This window comes from Malaya genurostris, chromosome 3 (assembly GCF_030247185.1).
Source record: "Malaya genurostris strain Urasoe2022 chromosome 3, Malgen_1.1, whole genome shotgun sequence".
Lineage (NCBI taxonomy): Eukaryota > Metazoa > Arthropoda > Insecta > Diptera > Culicidae > Malaya > Malaya genurostris.
Genome location: NC_080572.1, coordinates 2587397 through 2608633, shown reverse-complemented (window position 1 = coordinate 2608633; position 21237 = coordinate 2587397). Strand labels below are relative to the sequence as shown.

Genomic DNA, 21237 nt, shown 5'->3' with positions numbered 1-21237 from the left:
ACGAACAACAAACAACAACAAAATCTACAACCAGGTGCACGAACATTCCCAGCACGAAGTTTCCCACCCGATGGCACCACCTTCTCGCAAATCACACTCGGCCAGCGACTATCGAAGGAAATTACCCCGTACAGCTACTGGAACATGCAGTTCTACCAATCGGAACCAGCCTACGTCAAGTTCGACTACGGAATACCGCGCGGGGCCTCGATCGGAGTTTACGCTCGGCGAAATGCACTGCCGACACACACTCAGTACCACTTCAAGGAGGTGCTGAGCGGTTTCAACGCACGCCAAACACGTGCCGCCACCCATGTAAGTATTGTAAGCTGGTAGGTTGCCATCTTGCTATCAAGATACAATACAAGGTTAAGTCTAACAAGCGTCGCCTGCTTCGATCCAAATGCACCAACCCGAATAGGGAGATAGGACTTTCAATGTTATAACAAAAGAATGCCGAATATATATTTTTTTGAGGCTCACAGCTATGAAACATTCAAGGACTTTGATCAAATCGTCCTGACCACGCTCCAAACCTAATTTGGGAAGTAATCCGATCAGCAGATCATAACAGATTTTTTTCAAAACTATTACGAAAATAGCTATTTGTTATAAACTTTTTATAAAAATCACTTGCCTAGAGCGGTTGGTGAATGAACTTAATCGCTTCTAAAGAGAATAAATTGTTTTCTCCAAAAGCCAACTTTTTACAATTTGCGATACTTTCAGGAAATCGCCACGATAAATGGATTTTAAGTTACACAAAAAATGAATAGAAAATTTGTGAAAATTTTACAACAGATAATTTTACCAAACTTTATGTCGACATAAACGTTTAAATCATCATCATTACAAACAGGTTGGCAAAATGCCGTGCTGGTATTTGTAATCGCAAAAAATCCGAAACACGGATTGTTAACAATAATTAAATTTTTTAGGAACAGACACTTCAAACACGGTTTTTGTTGTATTCGTCCAGATAAACAATCTCTACTATGTCGCTTTGAAAGTATATTCTTTTTGCTTTGTAGCACAGTGTAATTGATTCAAGTATTGTATTTCTACATAACCAGGGTAACGTTGGTCAAACAGCACTGTTGACTGTCTAGCTGAACAAAATATGAATAGTCTCTTGAAAAATTACATTCGATTACATTACAGGGTCCGGCACTCGAAGTGTAACCAACTTCAGACCGCTCGCGCAGCTGACGCACGGGCATCAGCTCTCTAGAAATTTGCTAAATGACAGTTCGGAGTTGTATTGTTTACAAGCGCAAGAAAGCATTTTGCCAAAAGTGAACGCGAAAAAAAATCAGTGATGGAGAGAGCGAAGGAGTTGCTTCGTTTGACCGAAAGCGGTCAATTTCCGAACATTGTATTTTCTGACGAGAAAATTTTTCCAATTGAGCAATTCGTAAACTCTCAAAACGATAGGGTTTACTTGACCGACCGTTCATACGAGAATTTGAGTCATCGATTGGCCACCAGGAGGCAGCACCCGCAACAGATAATGGTTTGGGCCGCTGTAACCGCAGATGGGCGCTCTCCAATCGTTTTCATCGAGCCTGGCGTCAAGGTAAATGCGACATATTATCGGGAAAGTATTCTGGAGGTTGCTTTGAAGCCGTGGGCAGACAAACATTTCGGTGGCAGACCATGGACGTTTCAGCAGGACTCGGCACCATCTCACAAAGCTCGAGTGAACCAAGAATGGCTGAAAAACAACGTTCCGAACTTCATCACGTCCACACAATGGCTCTCGAATTCACCAGATGCGAATCCAATGGATTATTCTCTTTGGGCCATTTTGGAGAGCAAAGTCCGAACTAAAAGATACACCAGTCTCGAGGCGCTGAAAAAAGTTATTGTCCGCGAGTGGGCCAAAATACCTGCAAGTCACATTCGGCAGCTTGCGATTCGTTTTTTGTCCGTCTCAAGGCCATAGTCAAGGCAAAAGGTGGTCATATCGAGCCAAAGTGAATTGATTCTGAATTTTGTATTATTTTTACACATTTTGTACTTTGAATTAAGTAAAAGTAATTTTCCAAACTGAATTTATGGCCTTTTTAATTGGTTACACTTCGAGTGCCGGACCCTGTAGATTGTGGTATATGTCGAAGGAATTTACAATGCTTAAGAGCAGACTAAAAGCAACAAAAAAAAACCTTTTTTAATCCGCCGGAAACCGGGCACTAGTAGTCCCTAAGTAGATTTATACAGCCACCAACTAACAAGATCTGCCAACTAGATGAATTTACCAGTAATTTTTATAAAAATGTGCACCTAATTTGCTTGTGAAAAAATACTCACGAAATTGAAATTGTAACAACTGGAATTTTTGGAACTTTTACTTTTCAGACTCTTGTGAGTCTTGGGACTCTTCAGACTCTTGGCACTCTTGGAACTTTTGAGACTATTGGGGTTTTTAGAACTCGTGGAACTTTTTGGAATCCTAGAACATTTTGACCTAAAACTTTCAGGACTCTTGGAATCTTTGAGATTCTTTGGCAATTTTGAGTTTTTTGTCACTTTCGGGACTCTTTGGACTTTTAGAACTTTTGGAATTCTCGGGACTCATTGAACCTATGGAAGTTTTGAAACTTTTGGGACTCATGGGACTCATGAAATTCTTGGGATTTTCGGAACTGTTGAGACTTTTAAGACTATTAGGACTTTTTGGAACGTGGGATTCATAGATCTTTCATAACTTTTAGAACTCGTTGAAGTTTTGGATCTTTTAGTAGTTTTCGATTACTTGAGAAATTAGAGGCCTTTGAGACTTCTGGAACTTTTGAGATTATTGGGACTTTTATAACTCGTGGGACTTTTGGAAATCTTAGAGCTTTCGCGACTCTAATACTGTAGGGCTATTAGGACTCTTGGAACTTTTTAGACTTCTGAGACTCTTAGGCAGTGCTGTAAAACTTCATTCAATTCAATTGAAACTGAATGTGGAACACATTGACGATCTCTCGAATGCAGTAAACTTCACTCTCTGACACACACAATGTTTGCTGACGGCCCGAACGGGCAGCATTCAGTCATTAATCGTTTCTCTTCAATCGAGGCTCAGTTTAACCACCGTCAGTTGATCTCTTGAAGTAACAAAATATCTCTTTCAATAGTGTGAGAGCGGCCTTCAAATGAGGTTCATGTAAACATTCCAATTGGTTCAAGATAATAGATGAAAGACAAACCAGATTGCTGAAATATCAATCACAGAATACACATAAATTAATTGTTTCCTCCTTCAGTTTTCATTTTTAATACTTTACTCCATTTATAATTCTATTCGTTCGAATTTGCTTACTACCAAGAGCGAAGGCAATGAAGGAGTTACACTACTTGGCACTTGAAACTGAGCAAGCAAAACTTCAAATGACTATCAACGATTATTCAACTGACGATGAATTCCGGGAGCTTCCTTTGAAAATGGAAGCAAAAGTCAAATGAATTAGTAGGGATATGCTGACGGTCAGCGGCCATAAATTTCATTTTCATCTTATATTATTCGATTGAAAATGAAATTTTACCGCACTGCTCTTAGGACTCTAGAGACTCTAGATACTCTTGGGACTCTTGGAATATTTGGGACTCTTGGAATATTTGGGACTCTTGGAACTTAGGGACACCAGGGATTTTTCATATTCTTAGGACGCATGAGATTTTCGGGACTTGTGAGATTGTTGTAACTTTTGACACTCTTGGGACTTTTAAAGCTCGTGGAACTCTTGGAAATCTTCTTTTGGAGCTCTGAATGTTTGAGGCTTTTGGAACTTTTTAAACTTTTGAGACCCTTGGGACTTTTGAGACTTTTGAAATTTTAGAGACTTTTAGGACTCTTGGAACTCTTGGCACTCTTCGTAATCTTGGGACTCCAGGGACTCGTTGGAATTTCGGGACTGTTGGACTTTTGAGAGTTTAATGATTCTTGAGACCATTGGGATTTTTGGGAATCGTAGAAAGCTTATAACACTTGAAACTCTTTAGAGTTTTGGGAAATTTTAGACTTTTTGGAACATTTGAACAATTAGAGACTCTTTAAATTTTTTGGTATTTTTTGAGAATCTTGGGACTTTTAGAACTCGTAAGACTCTTGGAAATCTTCTTTTGGAGCTCTGAATTTTTGGGGCTTTTGGGACTCTTGAAACTTTTGAGACCCTTGGGACTATTGAGACTTTTGAGATTTTAGAGCTTTTTACGACTCTTGGGACTCTTGGCACTCTTCGTAATTTTGGTACTCCAGGGACTCGTTGGAATTTCGGGACTGTTGGACTTTTGAGAGTTTAGAGACTCTTGAGACTATTGGGATTTTTGGAAATCATAGGATTCTTAGAACACTTGTAACTCTTTAGAGGTTTGAGACTTTTTAGACTTTTGGAAAATTTGAACAATTAGAGACTCTTGAGATTTTTTGAACTTTTGAGACCATTGGGACCTTCAGAACTCATCAAACTCTCGGAAATCATAGAACATTTGACTCTCTGAATTTTTTAGGCGCTTAGGACCCTTGAAACTTTCGAGACACTTGGGACTTTTGAGATTTTAGAGACTTTTAGGACAGTTGCGACTTGTAGGATTCCTAGAACTATTATAATTTTCAGGACTCTTAGGACTTCTAGAACTTCGGAACAATTAGAGGCTCTTGAGACTTTTGAGACCACTGGGACTTTTAGAACTCGAGAAACTCTCGGAAATCATGAACATTTGACTCTCTGAAATTTTTGGGCGCTTAGGACTCTTAAAACTTTCGAGATTCTTGGGAGTTTTGAGACATTCGAGATTTTTGAGAATTTTGGGACTCAACGACCCAAAAGACTCTGGCAACTCTATGGATTCTAGGGACTGTTGAGACTGTTGGGACTCATGTGATTTTCGGGACTTTCGAGACTTGGAATTTTTGAGACTATTGGGACTTTTAGATTTCCTGGGTCTCATTAAAATCTCAGAATTTTCCGAGACTCTTGGGACTTTTTGAACTCTTGAATTTCTTTAGTTTCTTGAAACTTTAGAATCTTTTGAGACTCAGAGAAAATTGAGTGCGCATTTTCTCATAGATTTGCACATATTTCCTGTTAATTCCGGAACCGGAAGTCGCATCGAGATAAAATTCAATAGCGATCTATGGGACCGTAAGACCTTTTGTTTGAATCTAAGTTTTTGAAAATCGATCACGCCATTTCTGAGAAAAGTGAGTGACATTTTTTTCATTTTTTTGGTGCATATCACCAATATAATTCAATAACGATCTATGGGACCGTAAGACCTTTCATTTGAATCCGAGTTTGTGAAAATCGGTTTAGCAGTCTCTGAGAAAACCGAGTGACATTATTTGTCACATACACACACATACATACATACACACACACAGACATTTGCTCAGTTCGTCGAGCTGAGTCGAATGGCATATGACATTCGGCCCTCCGGGCTTCGGTGCAAAAGTCGGTTTTCACAGTGATTGCATAGTTTTTCTATATGAGAAAGGCAAAACAAACAAAAAACAAGCAAAAATCGTAAGTTCGAAAAATCCGTGAATCTTTGACTGTCACGCCGCTTAGTTGAAGCAGCTACTTCAAAGTTGCCTTGATCTTTGATTGGTCGAAAATCGAAGTCGAGGATTCATTAGTCTGGGGAAATCGATCTTGTTGATAGCATACCACTCAAGAGCCTCCTTGTAGTAGTGACAGCTGACCAAAACGCACCATAATATGCCTCTGCTTCTATGCTTGCGGATGAATGGTAATACACACTTTTTCAGGCATTCTTCGATGGAATGATTGCGTTTCCGTGCCACAACTGCAAATCGTTTGCCAAATCATGATCGTGAACTTGTCCAGCCGCGATGTAAAAAAATTTGGTCAAAAATTTTCCGTACCGTTTAAAAGTTGGTGTAGAATTTCCTGGTCTAGGATCGCGAGACCGGAGTTGGCTACAACGTGCCTTAACATCCTTGCATCGCAATTGTCGATCTCTGGTTCTAGTTTCTTCGTAGGGTTTCAGCACTCGATAAACTGCTTTTTAATAGCATCTTCAGCCTTTTAGCCAGTTAAGTGCTTGAGCACTCCGGATTTTTCAGACATTAGACATTTTTCTTTTCATTTTTCAAATTTTATTTGACGTTATTTCTGAACGCCATTAGCTACTTGGATCAAACTTAAGCCAGTTGATTATATTACGCCAGTTAGATTAGATTAGAATAGATTATATCGGATCAGATTAGATCAGATTAGATAGGATTAGACTAGATTAAATTAGATTAGATATATTGTATTAAAAAGTTTTCAAGGATTGATGGTTTTTCATCAGTTTCCTAGAGAGATTCGGATAAAAAAGAAATGTGAAAAATATACAAAACGAGTTGTAGATTCCAAAATTCCGAAAGAATGTCAATTATTCAGCAATTTATGTGAGCAGAAGAAAATTTGAACATTCTACAATGACCTTTCATGATCAAATACAACTAAAATTATTTGATAATGATTAATGGTATACTAGAATACAGTCACCGAGCATTCTTTATAGGCAATCAACTTGTAATTATCAAATGGAGCGTTATAGTCATGATTAAAGATTCGAAGATTCGAGCTCATTAAAAACGTACCAATTCACCAAACTTTAAGAAATTCTGTCGGTGCTGAGGGATACATCCCACACTCCAGATCCCAACAAATTTATATCTGATCTACCCCAAATGATACAGTAGGCATATACTTAAGTGTATCACGTCAGCAATTCATTAATGTAACAGCACAATCTACTTTTTTTAAATTATAGCTTCTGAAAATATTCGTTCTAGCCGATATTCAAAATTGCTATTCCAGTTAACCGTAACATTGGGAACAGTGTTTAGGCGTTTGGCCGCTTCTAATCACACTCAAACTCTATATTTAAAACTTCTAAAGCTCTTGAAAATTTCGACAACAACCTCGGTACCTCAAATCGATTTCTCTTTTTCACCAACCGTGGTGCGTATTCTTGAGAGTGGCTGAAGACACCCTACCCCATCATCTCACATTGATTCACAAAATCTATCAGATGAGAAAACCTTTAACCAACAATAGCCCGACAGATGCAACATTTCACGAGCGTCTGCCGACATTTTCCGTTTCCGTTGGTATAAAGTTATGCACCCTCTCGCTCGTAACAAAGCCAATCCAACCAGGGAGCGGCCTACTGAGCCACCAGTCAAAGTTATCATCTTCATCACATCATTATCGGTGAAATGTCAGTTGACACAGAAGCACGTTATAAAGTACCACCATCATCGTTTTTGTCTGACTGTAGCTTAAGGATATTGCTGCACTGATTAATTAGGGATTCAAAACAGATAAAGCGAGCGTGTGCGGAGAGATGTATTACAGTTCTGTAATTGATTTCTTTTTGATCGATTCGTGTTAGTTTGACATGGCAGTAGGAAGAGGGTGATCCCTCCGGCTATGTGTTTATTAATCGAAGCGAAAACTTGATTATATAATCCTCCTTATGCTGTATCCTGAGAGTGGGTGTGCCGCTCTTCACAACGTCAGGATCTGTTTATTACTGTAATTATTTAGTTTGGTTAGTCGTATATCGAAACCAAAGCTCATCGGTAAAATAGTATCGATCCAGTTTTCGACCCCATTTCTGTGGTGGAATCCAACTGTTTGAACGTACCTTTCTCGCACTCACTAATAACCGCCCAAACGATAACCTTAGCGTGTTTATGCACAACCCAGAAGTTTTAGTTTCCTTATCGACCCTTCGTCAGGGGTAGCAACATTCTTTTCGTAAATTGGTGCTTATCGAATTCTTAGCTAGCTTCAAATAAAATCAAAAGCAGAGAACCATCGATTTTCTTCCGGTATAATCATTTCATTAATTCTGGCGTTCCATTTGCAGCCATCGATGCGTCGGGAAGTGACTCGTTACATGGAACCAGGTCACTGGTTCCTATCGATTTACAACGACGATGGAGACGCACAGGAGATTACCTTCTACGCCACCGTTGCTGAGGATATGACCCAGAACTGCCCGAACGGGTGCTCTGGCAATGGACAGTGCTTGCTCGGGCACTGTCAGTGCAATCCAGGCTACGGCGGAGATGATTGCAGCGAAAGTAAGCTTTGTTTTAATAAATACTAACTAAAAAAATTCTCACGAATCATCCAAAAACCTCTTTCAGGTGTCTGTCCGGTTCTGTGCTCCCAACGGGGTGAATACATCAACGGTGAATGCCAGTGCAATCCGGGCTGGAAGGGCAAGGAGTGCTCGCTGCGGCATGACGAGTGCGAAGTTCCGGACTGCAACGGCCATGGGCATTGTGTCAGCGGCAAGTGTTCATGCGTTCGCGGCTACAAGGGAAAATACTGCGAAGAAGGTAGCTTTCTCTCATCCCCATCTCCACCACCCCCGAACAAAAAAAATAAGGAAAACCCTGTGTTGTATTCTCTGTTTCATATTTGTTCGCTCTTTCCCTCTCTTTGTTTCTTGCTCTGTTTTGGTTTCGAGTTCTCCGGGGTTAATTTTTAATTCCGGTAAATTGCAGAGTTTACAAGAGCCGACAGCTGCATTGGACGGTGGGCGGTCAATTTTTCGCATCAGCACAGGATACTTTTAACGTTGCTTTGCGATGTCTGCCCTCAGTCCTGGCCGCCAAGCGGCTTTCACGCGGAAAACCGAGAAGCGAACAAGATGTGATATAAATAATTTAAATTAATTACCAACTAGGAGCAATGAGAGCACTGCGGTTTTCTGTTCAAGTTCCTTTTTTTCGTACCATACATAATAGCAACTTTATCTACTTTCAGACATTTATAATTTATTTTCTTCTCGATACTGTGCTCCTTGTTTTTCACATCCTTCTGACAACTATATTTCCCACTTGCTATATATTACTCTACTGGGTTTGCAGCATATTTTTTTCTTTCACACTTTCCCCCCCGTCTTCTCTGCTAAGAGGATTAACATAGCAGCACAAGATAGCGCTTTGTTGTACTATTGTCATCAGCATAAACACAAACATCTATTTTTCCATAGAGTAATTTTATCACACAAGGGAAGGAACACCGGTACTGACCTAATGTAACCCCTAACACTCTTAACAGAAACTAAGTTATGCAATGCGGTGCGGTCCACATGAGCACTAATGATTTCACCATCTTTTTTTTTTCTTCCCCATCGATAACACAGTGGATTGCCCTCACCCCACCTGTTCAAGTCATGGGTTCTGTGCCGATGGCACGTGCATCTGCAAGAAGGGTTGGAAAGGACCGGACTGTGCTACCATGGACCAGGATGCATTGCAGTGTCTGCCGGACTGTTCCGGCCATGGAACGTTCGATCTAGACAGCCAAACCTGCACCTGCGAACCGAAATGGAGCGGCGAGGACTGCTCGCAGGAACTGTGTGATCTCAACTGTGGCCAACACGGGCGCTGTGTAGGCGATAGTTGCCACTGTGATCCCAGCTGGGGAGGAGAGTTCTGCAACAGTAAGCTTTGCGATCCACGATGCAACGAACACGGTCAGTGCAAGAATGGAACGTGCCTCTGTGTGACGGGCTGGAATGGAAAGCACTGCACTCTGGAGGGATGTCCGAATGGGTAAGTGAAGATTGTGGGTAGCACGAACGGAACTGGCTGGTTTTTTTTTGTATTCTTAGGAGGCTGAGGCAATTCAAGGCCCGATTATGATAATGTTGTTGTTTATTTTCAGCTGCTCGCAACACGGTCAGTGCCACGTGAGTGGAGAATTGATGTGGGAATGTCGATGCTATGAAGGTTGGGATGGTCCGGATTGCTCGGTTCCGTTGGAACAAAATTGCGGTGATAACAAGGACAACGATAGAGGTAAGTGAAGGAAGTCTCGTGCAGAATGAACTAATAGTGACGTTTAAAACAATAGGTCGAAGTGACGGAAGATTCTATTCGAGTCTAAAGAGATAATTCATCCACTGGATTGCGATTCGGTTGTTTGGTTGTCGGTGTGATACAATCTAGTATGCCGGTTAAAATCATCATCACTAAACTGCAAAGTTCATCATCATCATCATCATCATTAAACCACGTGTTTTTTGCTTAGTAGGATCTGATTAAACAGAACAATTTTATATCGTTTTCGCTTGATGCCAAACCTAACCCAGTTTCCACCCTAACTGCTGTCAAACCGTTTGTTTGAAGCTACTTTTGAACCTAGTTTTAACGTTGTTGAACTGAAAATCGAGTCAGTTTCGAACCTGGTTTTTAAATCAGGTTTGCTTTGCTAAGTGCGAAATCAACACAGTTTCACGAAAAGTGTTTGTTTGATAAAACTACTCTGGGTCAGTTTCAGTTTTCTCAAGCGAAAACGACATTATAAACCGCAACCATTTTCAAATGTATGTCTTCAATTCATGTTTCGAGACACAAAGGCTTCTTGGATCACCGGTCGACTTGATTTATTCAGCTTGCACGTTGTGCACTCTGCCTTCATTTGTCAGCTATGTCAGGTTACCATAATACCGTTTTCGTTTATTGATCAGAGCAGCCCGAGAGCTGGCCCAGAGTCGCCAAAACAACTTTTGATGAGTTTGTTTTAGCAACCTGGGGTCGCTCTAGATCGGACTCAAAACGCGTAGTTTCGTTCTGAAAATTTTCTCGGGTCGCACCACGCATTTTTTTATATGAGTTGTTGTTTAGGGCGCGCACCACGCATTCGTTTTACTCGGAGTCAGAGTCGCCCGCGTGTAGGTTCTAAAACGAAAACGGTATAAGAGAGACGGTTTTCCCATTAGGAAACATTATAGAAAACAACTGTTTCAAAGGATGTTAGATTAGAATGTATTTTACTGGTTTCGACTGTATGAATTTAAATGCACCTTTTGGCTTGGAATTTTAGACACAATATTGAATGTTCTTCCACCTAAATTTGCGTGAACTGCGACGCTCCATTTATATACATCTAATGAAATGTCACAGGGTTTTTTTCGAAGGTTGTACTACATAAAGTCGTTTTATCGTTTTCCAAGTTATATCAACTGAATAATTTATATAATAATGGGGATTTGAATTGGTAGTTGACACACACGACTATATCATTTGAAAAATACCGTATTTTTCAGTTCACATTCTCCATCACATAATACTTGAGAATGACGCCAATTAATTGAAGTTATGCTCTTGCAGAACGGTCACAGATAATTTTTTGTATTGTTTTGACTCTTGTCAACGATATTCAGTATGCAACAAACCACTTTTTATATCACATCGTACTTATTCTAGTCTAAATAAGACGAATTTTGTTCCAACTAACATTCATTGTAACAGTCACTATCAACTTTCGTTTCGCCCTGAATCGTGTATGAAGAAACGGAGTGAGTAGCTTTAATAAAGAGTGAGTGATCAGTCGGTGTTGAACAGTCGTTCGCACCGCACGCGTATAGCTCTTGGCTCCTGGAATTTTTTTCTGGCTAGCTAGAGTTTCATTGATTCAAGGATTCAGTCTTTTTCAAGGCTACCTGAATCACTAACTAAGTGACTAAGTGATACAAAGAGTGATATTAGAGTGACTAAGTGATACAAAGAGTGATATTAGAGTGACTAAGAAATTAATCAGCCTTTTTTAAGGCTAGCTAGGAGTCTAATCGAAGACTAATTTAGCCTAGTTAATTTAATTTAAAATTTCATTAATTTCAAAAATGCCTGCGTCCAACCGGAAAGGCAACAAGCCTAAGGCTAAAAATAATTCAATACGGAATAAATCACAATCCGTTATTCAACATTTTTCTAATAACATTCACGATCTTATAGAATCTGAATGTAAAAATAAAAGACAACGGACGGATTTCCCTTCCGTTGATCCTATGCCGTCTAACAATATTTACGAGATTCTTCCTGAATCCGATTGTAGCGACATAGAAGAAAATTCTTCAAAAATTCCCAAAATGGACGCTTGTCGTTCTGGGAAGAAACATCAATCTATGCCACCAGTGACGGTGATGATTTCCGACTTCAAAGCATTCCGTACTGAGCTTTCTACTTTTCTCCCGGAAGTAAAAGTCTCATTTCAAATCGGACGAAGAGGAGAATGTCGAGTCTTGGTGGATGGATTGGAAGATTACGAACGTCTTATTCGATATTTGTCCGAAAAACTTCATAAATTTTATTCATATGATATAAAATCAGACAGACCCTTCAAGGCTGTCTTGAAAGGATTATCAAATGATCAAAGTATTGATGAAATTAAAAATGAACTAAAAGAATTGCTTGGTTTTGCCCCTTCCCAAGTAATACTTATGAAAAAAAGAGCGAATGGTACTTCTAAACCACGCTCTGGAATTTCCCATGAACTTTACCTAATACACTTCAATCGAAGTGATGTAAACAATTTGAAAACTTTAGAAAAAGTACGTTTCATTTCCCACATTAAAATTCATTGGGAACATTATAAACGGCATAATCGTATTGCTAACTTAACGCAATGTCGTCGTTGCCAAGGCTTCGGTCATGGAACCAAAAATTGTCATATGGATATACGGTGTTTGAATTGTGGTAAATCGCATTCGAAAGACGTTTGTCCAATGAATGAAACCACTGATAAATTTTCATGTTCAAATTGCAATGGAAATCATAAATCCAATTATTTGAAATGTCCTGTCAGGGAAAAAATTTTAAACGCTCGTTCGCTTAGACAACAAGTCAAATCAACGACCTTAAATTTACAGAATATACCTGAAAATTCTTCTAAGGCACCTGCCAATTCGTCTTCTAACGAAAACAATTTATTGACAGGTAGATCGACCTCGTCATCATCTTCTTCTAATGTCAGTTATGCTGGTATATTAGGTAGAAATCTATCTCCTATTTCTTCTAATGTAAATAATCAAAACACAGGACCGCCTTGCAGTTCTTCTTCTAACGAAAACAATTTATTAATAGGTAGACCGGCCAAATCATCTTCTTCTAATGGCAGTCTACCTACAAATATTTCTTCAATGCCATTCGCTTCTTTAAATGAAGTCGATTTAGGCGATATAACTGAAAATAAAATGATCTACCTACAAGATCAACTTTTTCAAATGATCATCCAAATGAATTCGACTTCATCACTTTTTGAAGCATTTCAAATCGGATGGAAATTTGCAAATAATATTATAATGAATTTAAAATTTAACAGTGATGTTAAATAATTATTTGAATATTTTAAATTGGAATGCTCGATCTTTGAAATCGAGTGAAGATGAATTTTATAATTTTCTCAAAGTTCACAAAATTCATATTGCCATTGTGACAGAAACTTTTCTTAAACCAAATGTAAAATTGAAAAGTAATCCACATTATGTGGTTCATCGATTTGACAGGTTTACTGGAATTGGTGGTGGAGTTGCCATTTTTGTCCAACGGCAAATTAAACATCGAATTTTACCTTCTTTCAATACTAAAGTTATTGAAAGCTTGGGAATCGAAGTTGAAACCATTCATGGAATTTATTTCATCGCTGGAGCATATTTGCCATTCCAATGCACCGGCGAACAATTAAATTTCTTTAAAGGCGATTTGCAAAAACTTACAAGATATCGATCGAAATTTTTCGTAATAGGGGACTTAAATGCTAAGCATGTCCAGTGGAATTGTAGGCAAAATAACAGTAATGGTAAAATACTTCATAATCAACTCTCAGCTGGTTACTTTACAGTTCTTCATCCCAGTAATCCTACTTGTTTCTCTTCCGTGAAAAACCCGTCTACAATTGATCTGGTTCTAACAGATCAAAGTCACATTTGTAGTGAACCGATTACTCATGCTGATTTTGACTCAGATCATCTTCCTGTAACATTCAGACTTTCCAACGAAGCTATAATTAATCCAATTAGTTCTATTTTCAACTATCATAGAGCTAATTGGTTGGATTACAGATCTCACATTGAAAATCATGTGGATCATGAAACTATTTTAGAAAATTCTGCGGACATCGACACAGCAATTGATAATTTGAATCATTATATTATCGAAGCTAGAAATCTTTCAGTTCCCAAAGCTCAAACTAAATTAAATTCTCCTATCATCGATGACAATCTTCAACTGCTCATTCGGTTGAAGAATGTTCGTCGACGACAATATCAACGTTCTCGTGATCCTGCTATGAAAAACATAGTTAAGGATTTACAAAAAGAAATTAAACATAGATTTACTCTTTTGCGAAATGAAAATTTCGCTAAAGAAGTTGAACAAATTAAACCATATTCTAAACCTTTCTGGAAACTTTCTAAGGTTCTTAAGAAACCTCAGAAACCAATTCCTGCTCTCAAGGAAGGAAATCAAATACTTCTTACAAATGGTGAAAAAGCTCAAAAGCTAGCTCAGCAGTTCGAGAGTGTCCACAATTTTAATTTAAACGTTGTGAGTCCTATTGAAAATGAAGTCTCACTGAAGTATGATCATATTTCAACCCAAGTGTTATCACACGATGACATTATTGAGACGAATTTTGATGAAATTAAATCAATTATTAGGAAACTCAAAAACATGAAGGCTCCTGGTAATGATGGAATTTTTAATATTCTTATTAAAAATCTTCCCGATGTTGCCTTGAGACTCCTGGTTAAAATTTTCAACAAGTGTTTTTCATTAGCTTACTTCCCAAAAAGATGGAAAAACGCTAAAGTAATTCCTATCCTAAAACCTGATAAAAACACAGCAGAAACATCAAGTTATCGCCCAATTAGCTTACTTTCTTCTATCAGTAAACTTTTTGAAAAAATTATTTTGTTAAGAATGATGACTCATATAAATGAGAATTCAATTTTTTTACCAGAGCAGTTTGGATTTCGTCATGAACATTCAACTACTCATCAACTTGTCAGAGTAACGAACATGATAAAATCAAATAAATCTTCTGGGTTATCCACTGGAGTTGCTTTTCTAGACATAGAAAAAGCATTCGACAGTGTTTGGCACAAAGGTTTAATAGCAAAAATGTCTGATTTCCAGTTTCCTATTTATTTGATCAAAATGATTCAAAATTATTTAACTGATCGTACTCTTCAGGTTAGCTATCAGAATTGTAAATCTGAATTGCTACCCGTACGAGCCGGTGTTCCGCAGGGTTCGAGTGTAGCTCCAATCTTGTATAATATTTTCACTTCTGATCTTCCAAATCTACCCGTTGGTTGTCAGAAATCGCTATTCTGTGACGACACAAGTCTGTTAGCCACAGATAGAAATCTAAGAGTGATCTGCAGTCGCCTACAAAGAAGTTTAAATATTTTCAGTGATTATCTGTCAAAATGGAAAATTAAACCAAATGCAGCAAAAACGCAATTAATTATCTTTCCTCATAAGCCAAGAGCTTCTTTTCTTAAACCAACCAATAATCACATTCTCAAATTGAATGGCTTGGAATTGACATGGTCTGATCAAGCTAAATACTTAGGTTTAACGTATGACAAAAAACTCACTTTCAAGGATCACATTGAAGGAATCCAGGCAAAGTGTAATAAATATATTAAATGTTTATATCCTCTTATAAACAGAAATTCTAAGCTCTGTCTAAAAAACAAATTGTTAATTTATAAACAAATTTTCAGACCAGCCATGCTTTATGCGGTACCAATTTGGTCAAGCTGTTGTTCCACCAGGAAGAAAACGCTTCAAAGGATTCAGAATAAAATTCTGAAAATGATTCTGAAGCGTCCTCCCTGGTTTAGTACAAATGAGTTACACAGACTCACAAATATAGAACCATTAGATGTAATGTCACATAATATTATAAGCAAATTCCGACAAAAATCGATGCAATCTTCAATTGAATCGATTCGCTCTCTGTATTAGTTAGTAAGTTAGTATATAAGTTCCTTTTCCCCATTACACAATACAAGTAGGTTTAGAATTTTCCCTACACAAAAATCTCAGAATTGCGGAAGCAAATGATGTCTTCATGGTAATAACCAAATCATATATATATATATAACAGGGCTGAAAAGTCACCACTTGTGGCTGAACACCCAATTTAAATCTTAATAATTTAATTTTAACTCATATTCCAATAAATAGTTATTAAAAAAAAAAAAAAAAAAGAGTGAGTGACGTTCCCATGGAACGTTTTGCCTTTTTCCATAGAAAATGTGTATACACGGGCGAAATTCCGATTCTTGAAATGAGCAGAACGAGTCATGATGTGGGGAAAATGATATATTTTCATGTTATGATAATACACCATGATTAAAATTTTTCGGATCATGATCCATTCAGACTGTTTTCGCTGAAACTTAAACGTAACGCACTTGACGTTGTTGGGTATAACTTCCGGCGTGTTTCTGCTACGATGGTAATTTTTGCAACATAAATTCAGGCGTTTTGTGTGATTTTTGCAACTTCTTTTAATCAGAATCGTTAACAATTTAAATATTATGTTTTTGAAAAACGAAGTCGCTAAAATAACGTGTCTACTTGCGTTCATTGCTTCAGTTTTGATTTTTGAACGCAACTGATGCGCCTTGGTCGCGCACTAAAAGAAAAGCGGCCACAGTATCAAGAGCGACATGGCAAAGTCATCCTCCAACACGACAATGCTCGGCCTCACGACGCAAAAGTGGTCAAAAAGTACCTGGAAACGCCGTATTCCCCAGATGTCTGACTTCCACCTATTCCGTTCGATGGCACACGGCCTGGCAGATCAACATTTTCAATCCTTCGAAGAGTTGGAAAAATGGATTGCTTCATGGATAGTGTCAAAAAAGGACTCCTTTTTTTCGAGCCGGGATCCGAAAATTTCCGGAAAGATGGGAGAAAGTTGTCACTAGTGACGGACAATACTTTGAATAATACATTTATAAGCACTTTTTCGCAATAAAGCTTGTACACCTAATAGTGTAAATTGTATTAACAATCAACGATTTTACAGGTATTTGTCAGTTTGGTTTTGCGCTAACGCATTTGAAAACCGATGAAGTTAGCGGTAAAGGCATCAAAGTACACTTTTGTTAATTACCAAAATCAATCTAGCAATTATGGAATCTACCTAACTTAGCGTCAATCAAACTACGTGTTATGATGAGACTATTTGAATGACATAAGGACAGCCTTGTCACACAATTAGAAGGATTAGGATTATTTTAATTGAGCTACATTTATTCTAAGCACGATATTTTCAACACATCTGGAGCGAAATAATGTATTTGGTAAACGACTTTTGGTGAAGTGGTTTGCGAAGAAATACCCCACTTTCAATATAAATTTGATTCTAGGTGGTTTTCGTACGTTACCAGAGATTCACAAAAATGCAATTCGTGGTGGTTTCACACGACATATGAAAGAACAGGAACACGCCTCCCATTCGGCTGGAAAAAGCTACATAATGGGTAGTCTTATAAATGACAATCTTCAATTTTCAAAGTACGTTAGAAACTTATATCTGACGTTTCTGCATAGTGTGTGTTACAGCGTGGATGTAAAACTGACATCCGCTAGCAAAGTCGTTATCAAACTCCGCGAATCGCAATATAATCTAATTAATAAAACTTTTAACACACCCAAAAACTAATCCGTTCCCCTCGTTTCGATTTTAGATGGTCTTGTCGACTGCGAGGATCCGGAGTGCTGCGGAGGGCATTCTTGCAAAACTAGTCAATTGTGCGTGTCGGCACCGAAACCGATCGACGTATTGCTCCGCAAGCAACCGCCAGCGATAACGGCTTCCTTCTTCGAACGCATGAAATTCTTGATCGACGAAGGTAGCCTGCAAAACTACGCCAAGCTGGAAACCTTCAACGAAAGGTAAGCGAATCCGTGTGTGTTAAGAATGATACGAGCTGATCGATGGAATCACTCTTTTTTTTTTTGTTGTTCTTCAGTTAAGTATTGATTCTTGGTTTCGTTCTTTCAATTTATCGATTTTCCGCGAACCGGAAGATCGATAAGCCAAAAGCTGTGTACATATTAATTGAACATTGATTGGTTTCAACGACGAACTGACTCTCAGACTGGAAATCCGGCTACTGCAATCCGCAGTCCGTAGAGAGTGATAAAAGTCAAATATGTTTTACGCGTTTTCTCTTGTTTCATTGTTTCACTCATTTGTGTTTCAATATGGAAATTATTACTGTTATGATTACTATATAAATATATTATGTTGTGCCCCCGTCTATTTATACATCCTCCTGCTAATTGCCATTTGTTTTATTTTAAATGTTCCGCATAAATATCGCTGTTACTAACAGAGTGCAAAAAAAAGCAAGCAATGTCCACACCCCCCGGAAAAACTCTCTCAAAAGTAGGTGATGTCAAAACAAGTAGGATCAAGTGAATGTGTGTATGTGTGTGAGCGAGCGGGAGGCGAAAATCCGATAGTATTAAATGGACAAACAAATGTGTGCATCATTTATCATAAATTAATACATTAAATATTAACAGATGAACTGAAGCCAAGCCACGCCCGATTGCTTCAGGGCATAATTCCTCGAATTCCCGGCTTCGGTACACACAATAATATCCGGAAGGCAGCCATATCGGTTACCCACATACCCCACTCTAACCCGTCGGACAAATTTCTCAATCCGAAATAATGATAAAAAAAAGCTCAGCTCATCGAAACCAATCGCACGATGATTATAACACCGTTTAATGCGATAATATTTTAATTATTGCCATTGTTGTTATTATTTCCCATCGCCAGTTTTTGCGTTCAACCACTGGCATGGGATACTACTTGATGTTGAGCCTAATTAGCGGCACAATTTCAAACACTATCTCCCTTGTTGGTACTCATACACATTCACATACGTACATCGATCATGGCACTGTTTGTTTTCAGCTAATTGATGATTGATCAATTTGTTCACCCCGTTTGCTGCAATCGATATCAAGCCCTGGCCATTTTTCAATTTTTTTTTTCGCATTAAAGTTGTCATTGAAAAAAATTGTACCTGATTCCCAGCAAGCTTTCAACTATCAAATGGCCTATCTTCAGTCTAGCTCGGGAACTTCAACAGAATTATCACCCCTCTGGTGATCAAAAAATTTTTTTTTGGAAGTTGGACTTTAACATTTCTTGTCTAGCTCTTACTAACCGATCCAAACCAAACTAACTCCCTCTTTAGTCTTTGAAACTAATCAGAATCAGTTCCGTTGAAGGACACAGCTCCTGACACCCGTCAAAGCCTAACCGAATCTAACACAAATGCTTTTCTCCTTCATCTCTTTTTTCTCTCTAACTAACCTCAACTGTCTGTGACTGTGTGATTGTGCAGCGTTTTTTGGAATCATTTTAACGCAAGGTAAGAACCCATCGAGAACTAACAAAACGCTCGTCCTACACGGAAAATGAAAAAAAACAAACAATACAAGCGAGAACAATACAAACAACAAAAAAAGAGATATTGCGGAATAAAAAGTTTAATTAGTTAACAGTACCAGTAGAAAAACGACCCAATTCCTGTCCTTCCACCGCAGAAATCGTTGGGAAAGTGAAGCAAGAAAAGAATAAAATTCTAACCCAAGCCCTGCACTACCATTGTTCCTTCGTGCGCCCTAGAAGAAAAAGCTTCTTTTGTTCTCACTACTAGAGTAAATCACCTGCTCCCACCCCTTCCACAGCAAACCATCAAGGACCATTTCACCAACACCACCTCCCCCGTTAACTCTTTAGTTCTGTGTATCGTGACGATTTTTATGTTTTATGTTGTACTTTTTCCGTACAGGAACAATGTTTGTTACTTTCTGTTATTTGTTTCATGTGTGTATGTGTGTGTCTGTACTATGTTTACAATTTACTTGAAACAACAGAAACGTAAGTAAGCCGAAACGTGGCCTGCTGCCATCCGAAACCAAAACACTTTGAAAACGGAAAAGTAGAGCGGTTATCATCAGGGATCAGCGAACGGTAGAAATTGATATCGCTTCACCCCAGGCGGTTTGACCAGTAAACAAGTGAATCTGTTTTCCAATGCCAAAAAAAAACTGTACACATAGAAACAAACAGAAAAAAGTTTTTCGCAGCGCTAGCATTCCGCGGGAATGAAAATTAAATTAACATCAGCAACAAAAACACCATCGCATCATTTTCAATTTTTTATCAAGGCCTACTACCCTGTTACGGCTTGCCGAGAAGCGACGGGAGCCACACGAAAATATTGCATAAATTTAATTTTTAACTTCAATATTGTGCGTCGACTCCAATATTCCTGTCGCCATGCAGTGCGATGCAATCGAAATTCAGGAACGCAATGGGTACGAAAACATATAAAAAAACATGTTGCACCGACGTTGTTTTGGTGGAAAATGAATAACACCGAAATTGCCAATCGGATGGGTAAAAAATCGAGTACTCTTGGAAATGTTCGCAGTAACCTAGCTGATGACATTCTGATATTCTATCCCAGCTCAAGTGGGTCATGGGTGGGAAAGTTAACCGTGGTCAGTGACATCACGGTAGCAATTTTGAGTGATCTAGAAAAAAATTGGTGCGCTAAAAAACCACAATTGTTCAAAAGGAACAAACGATTTTGGAAACATCAAAAGTTGAGTTTTAATAAAAATGAGCAGTCCATCTTCCGAATCAGCGAAATCAACGACTGTCGGGCTACGAGTTCTTGTTTACTGTGGAATTCAATAAAATGTAATGTATGCTGCTATGAGACTAGAACATATGCAAATCAAACTGGAATTCCATTGGTGCTTTTTTGCACTGTTTAGAATGCGAACCGAATTGCCTTCTGCGAAAATTGCAACAAATAAAAAATATATCATTTCACGCAACAGAATCTTGCACAAATGTCAAGTGATTTGTTTCCTTGGTATAAAAGCTTCGAACATACAGCGACATAAAATGATTTCCTATATCAATAGCCTCGTACCGAAATAAGTTTGAAACAGACGGTTCAGTTTCTCAATGGAAAATAATACCAAGATTTGACAATACTTACACAAATCTCATTCAAACAGTTGAGAATGGGTTATATCGACAGGAAAATTTAATTTAAGTTACAAATATTGCAAAACAACGAATAAAAACAGTTTGAATTGCTTTGATTGAACTAAATTCGCTACCCTGAGTAATTTTTTGCACGAGCTAATAACGAAGCAAAATTTTCATTCTGCAAAAAAAGTGAAACAGGTTGCTATGATTTTCGTTGAATATTTGTATTGTGAAGACCGAAAGTTATTCCCAATTTTATGCTGTCAATTGATAATTTTTGACAGCATGAAACCTCACGATGCTGAAATTTCACAAATTTATTCTGTCAAACGATGCGGTTACAGAAATTCAACATGACGACCAACTAAAA

At 38.3% G+C, this 21237-nt stretch overlaps 1 protein-coding gene across 7 annotated transcripts in view; it reads left to right on the top strand.

The window, feature by feature from the left end:
* LOC131434255 (teneurin-m) overlaps nt 1-21237 on the top strand; it is a 335106-nt gene that overhangs the window by 295570 nt on the left and 18299 nt on the right. For 6 of the 7 annotated variants that reach the window (XM_058600918.1, XM_058600919.1, XM_058600920.1 and 3 more), the window contains 7 exons: nt 35-315; nt 7879-8095; nt 8162-8356; nt 9169-9580; nt 9693-9826; nt 17521-17728; nt 19201-19227. In XM_058600918.1, the coding sequence (XP_058456901.1) occupies nt 35-315; nt 7879-8095; nt 8162-8356; nt 9169-9580; nt 9693-9826; nt 17521-17728; nt 19201-19227 (1474 nt within the window). The remainder of the gene's footprint in view (nt 1-34; nt 316-7878; nt 8096-8161; nt 8357-9168; nt 9581-9692; nt 9827-17520; nt 17729-19200; nt 19228-21237) is intronic. The other variant, XM_058600914.1, reaches the window with a different exon arrangement.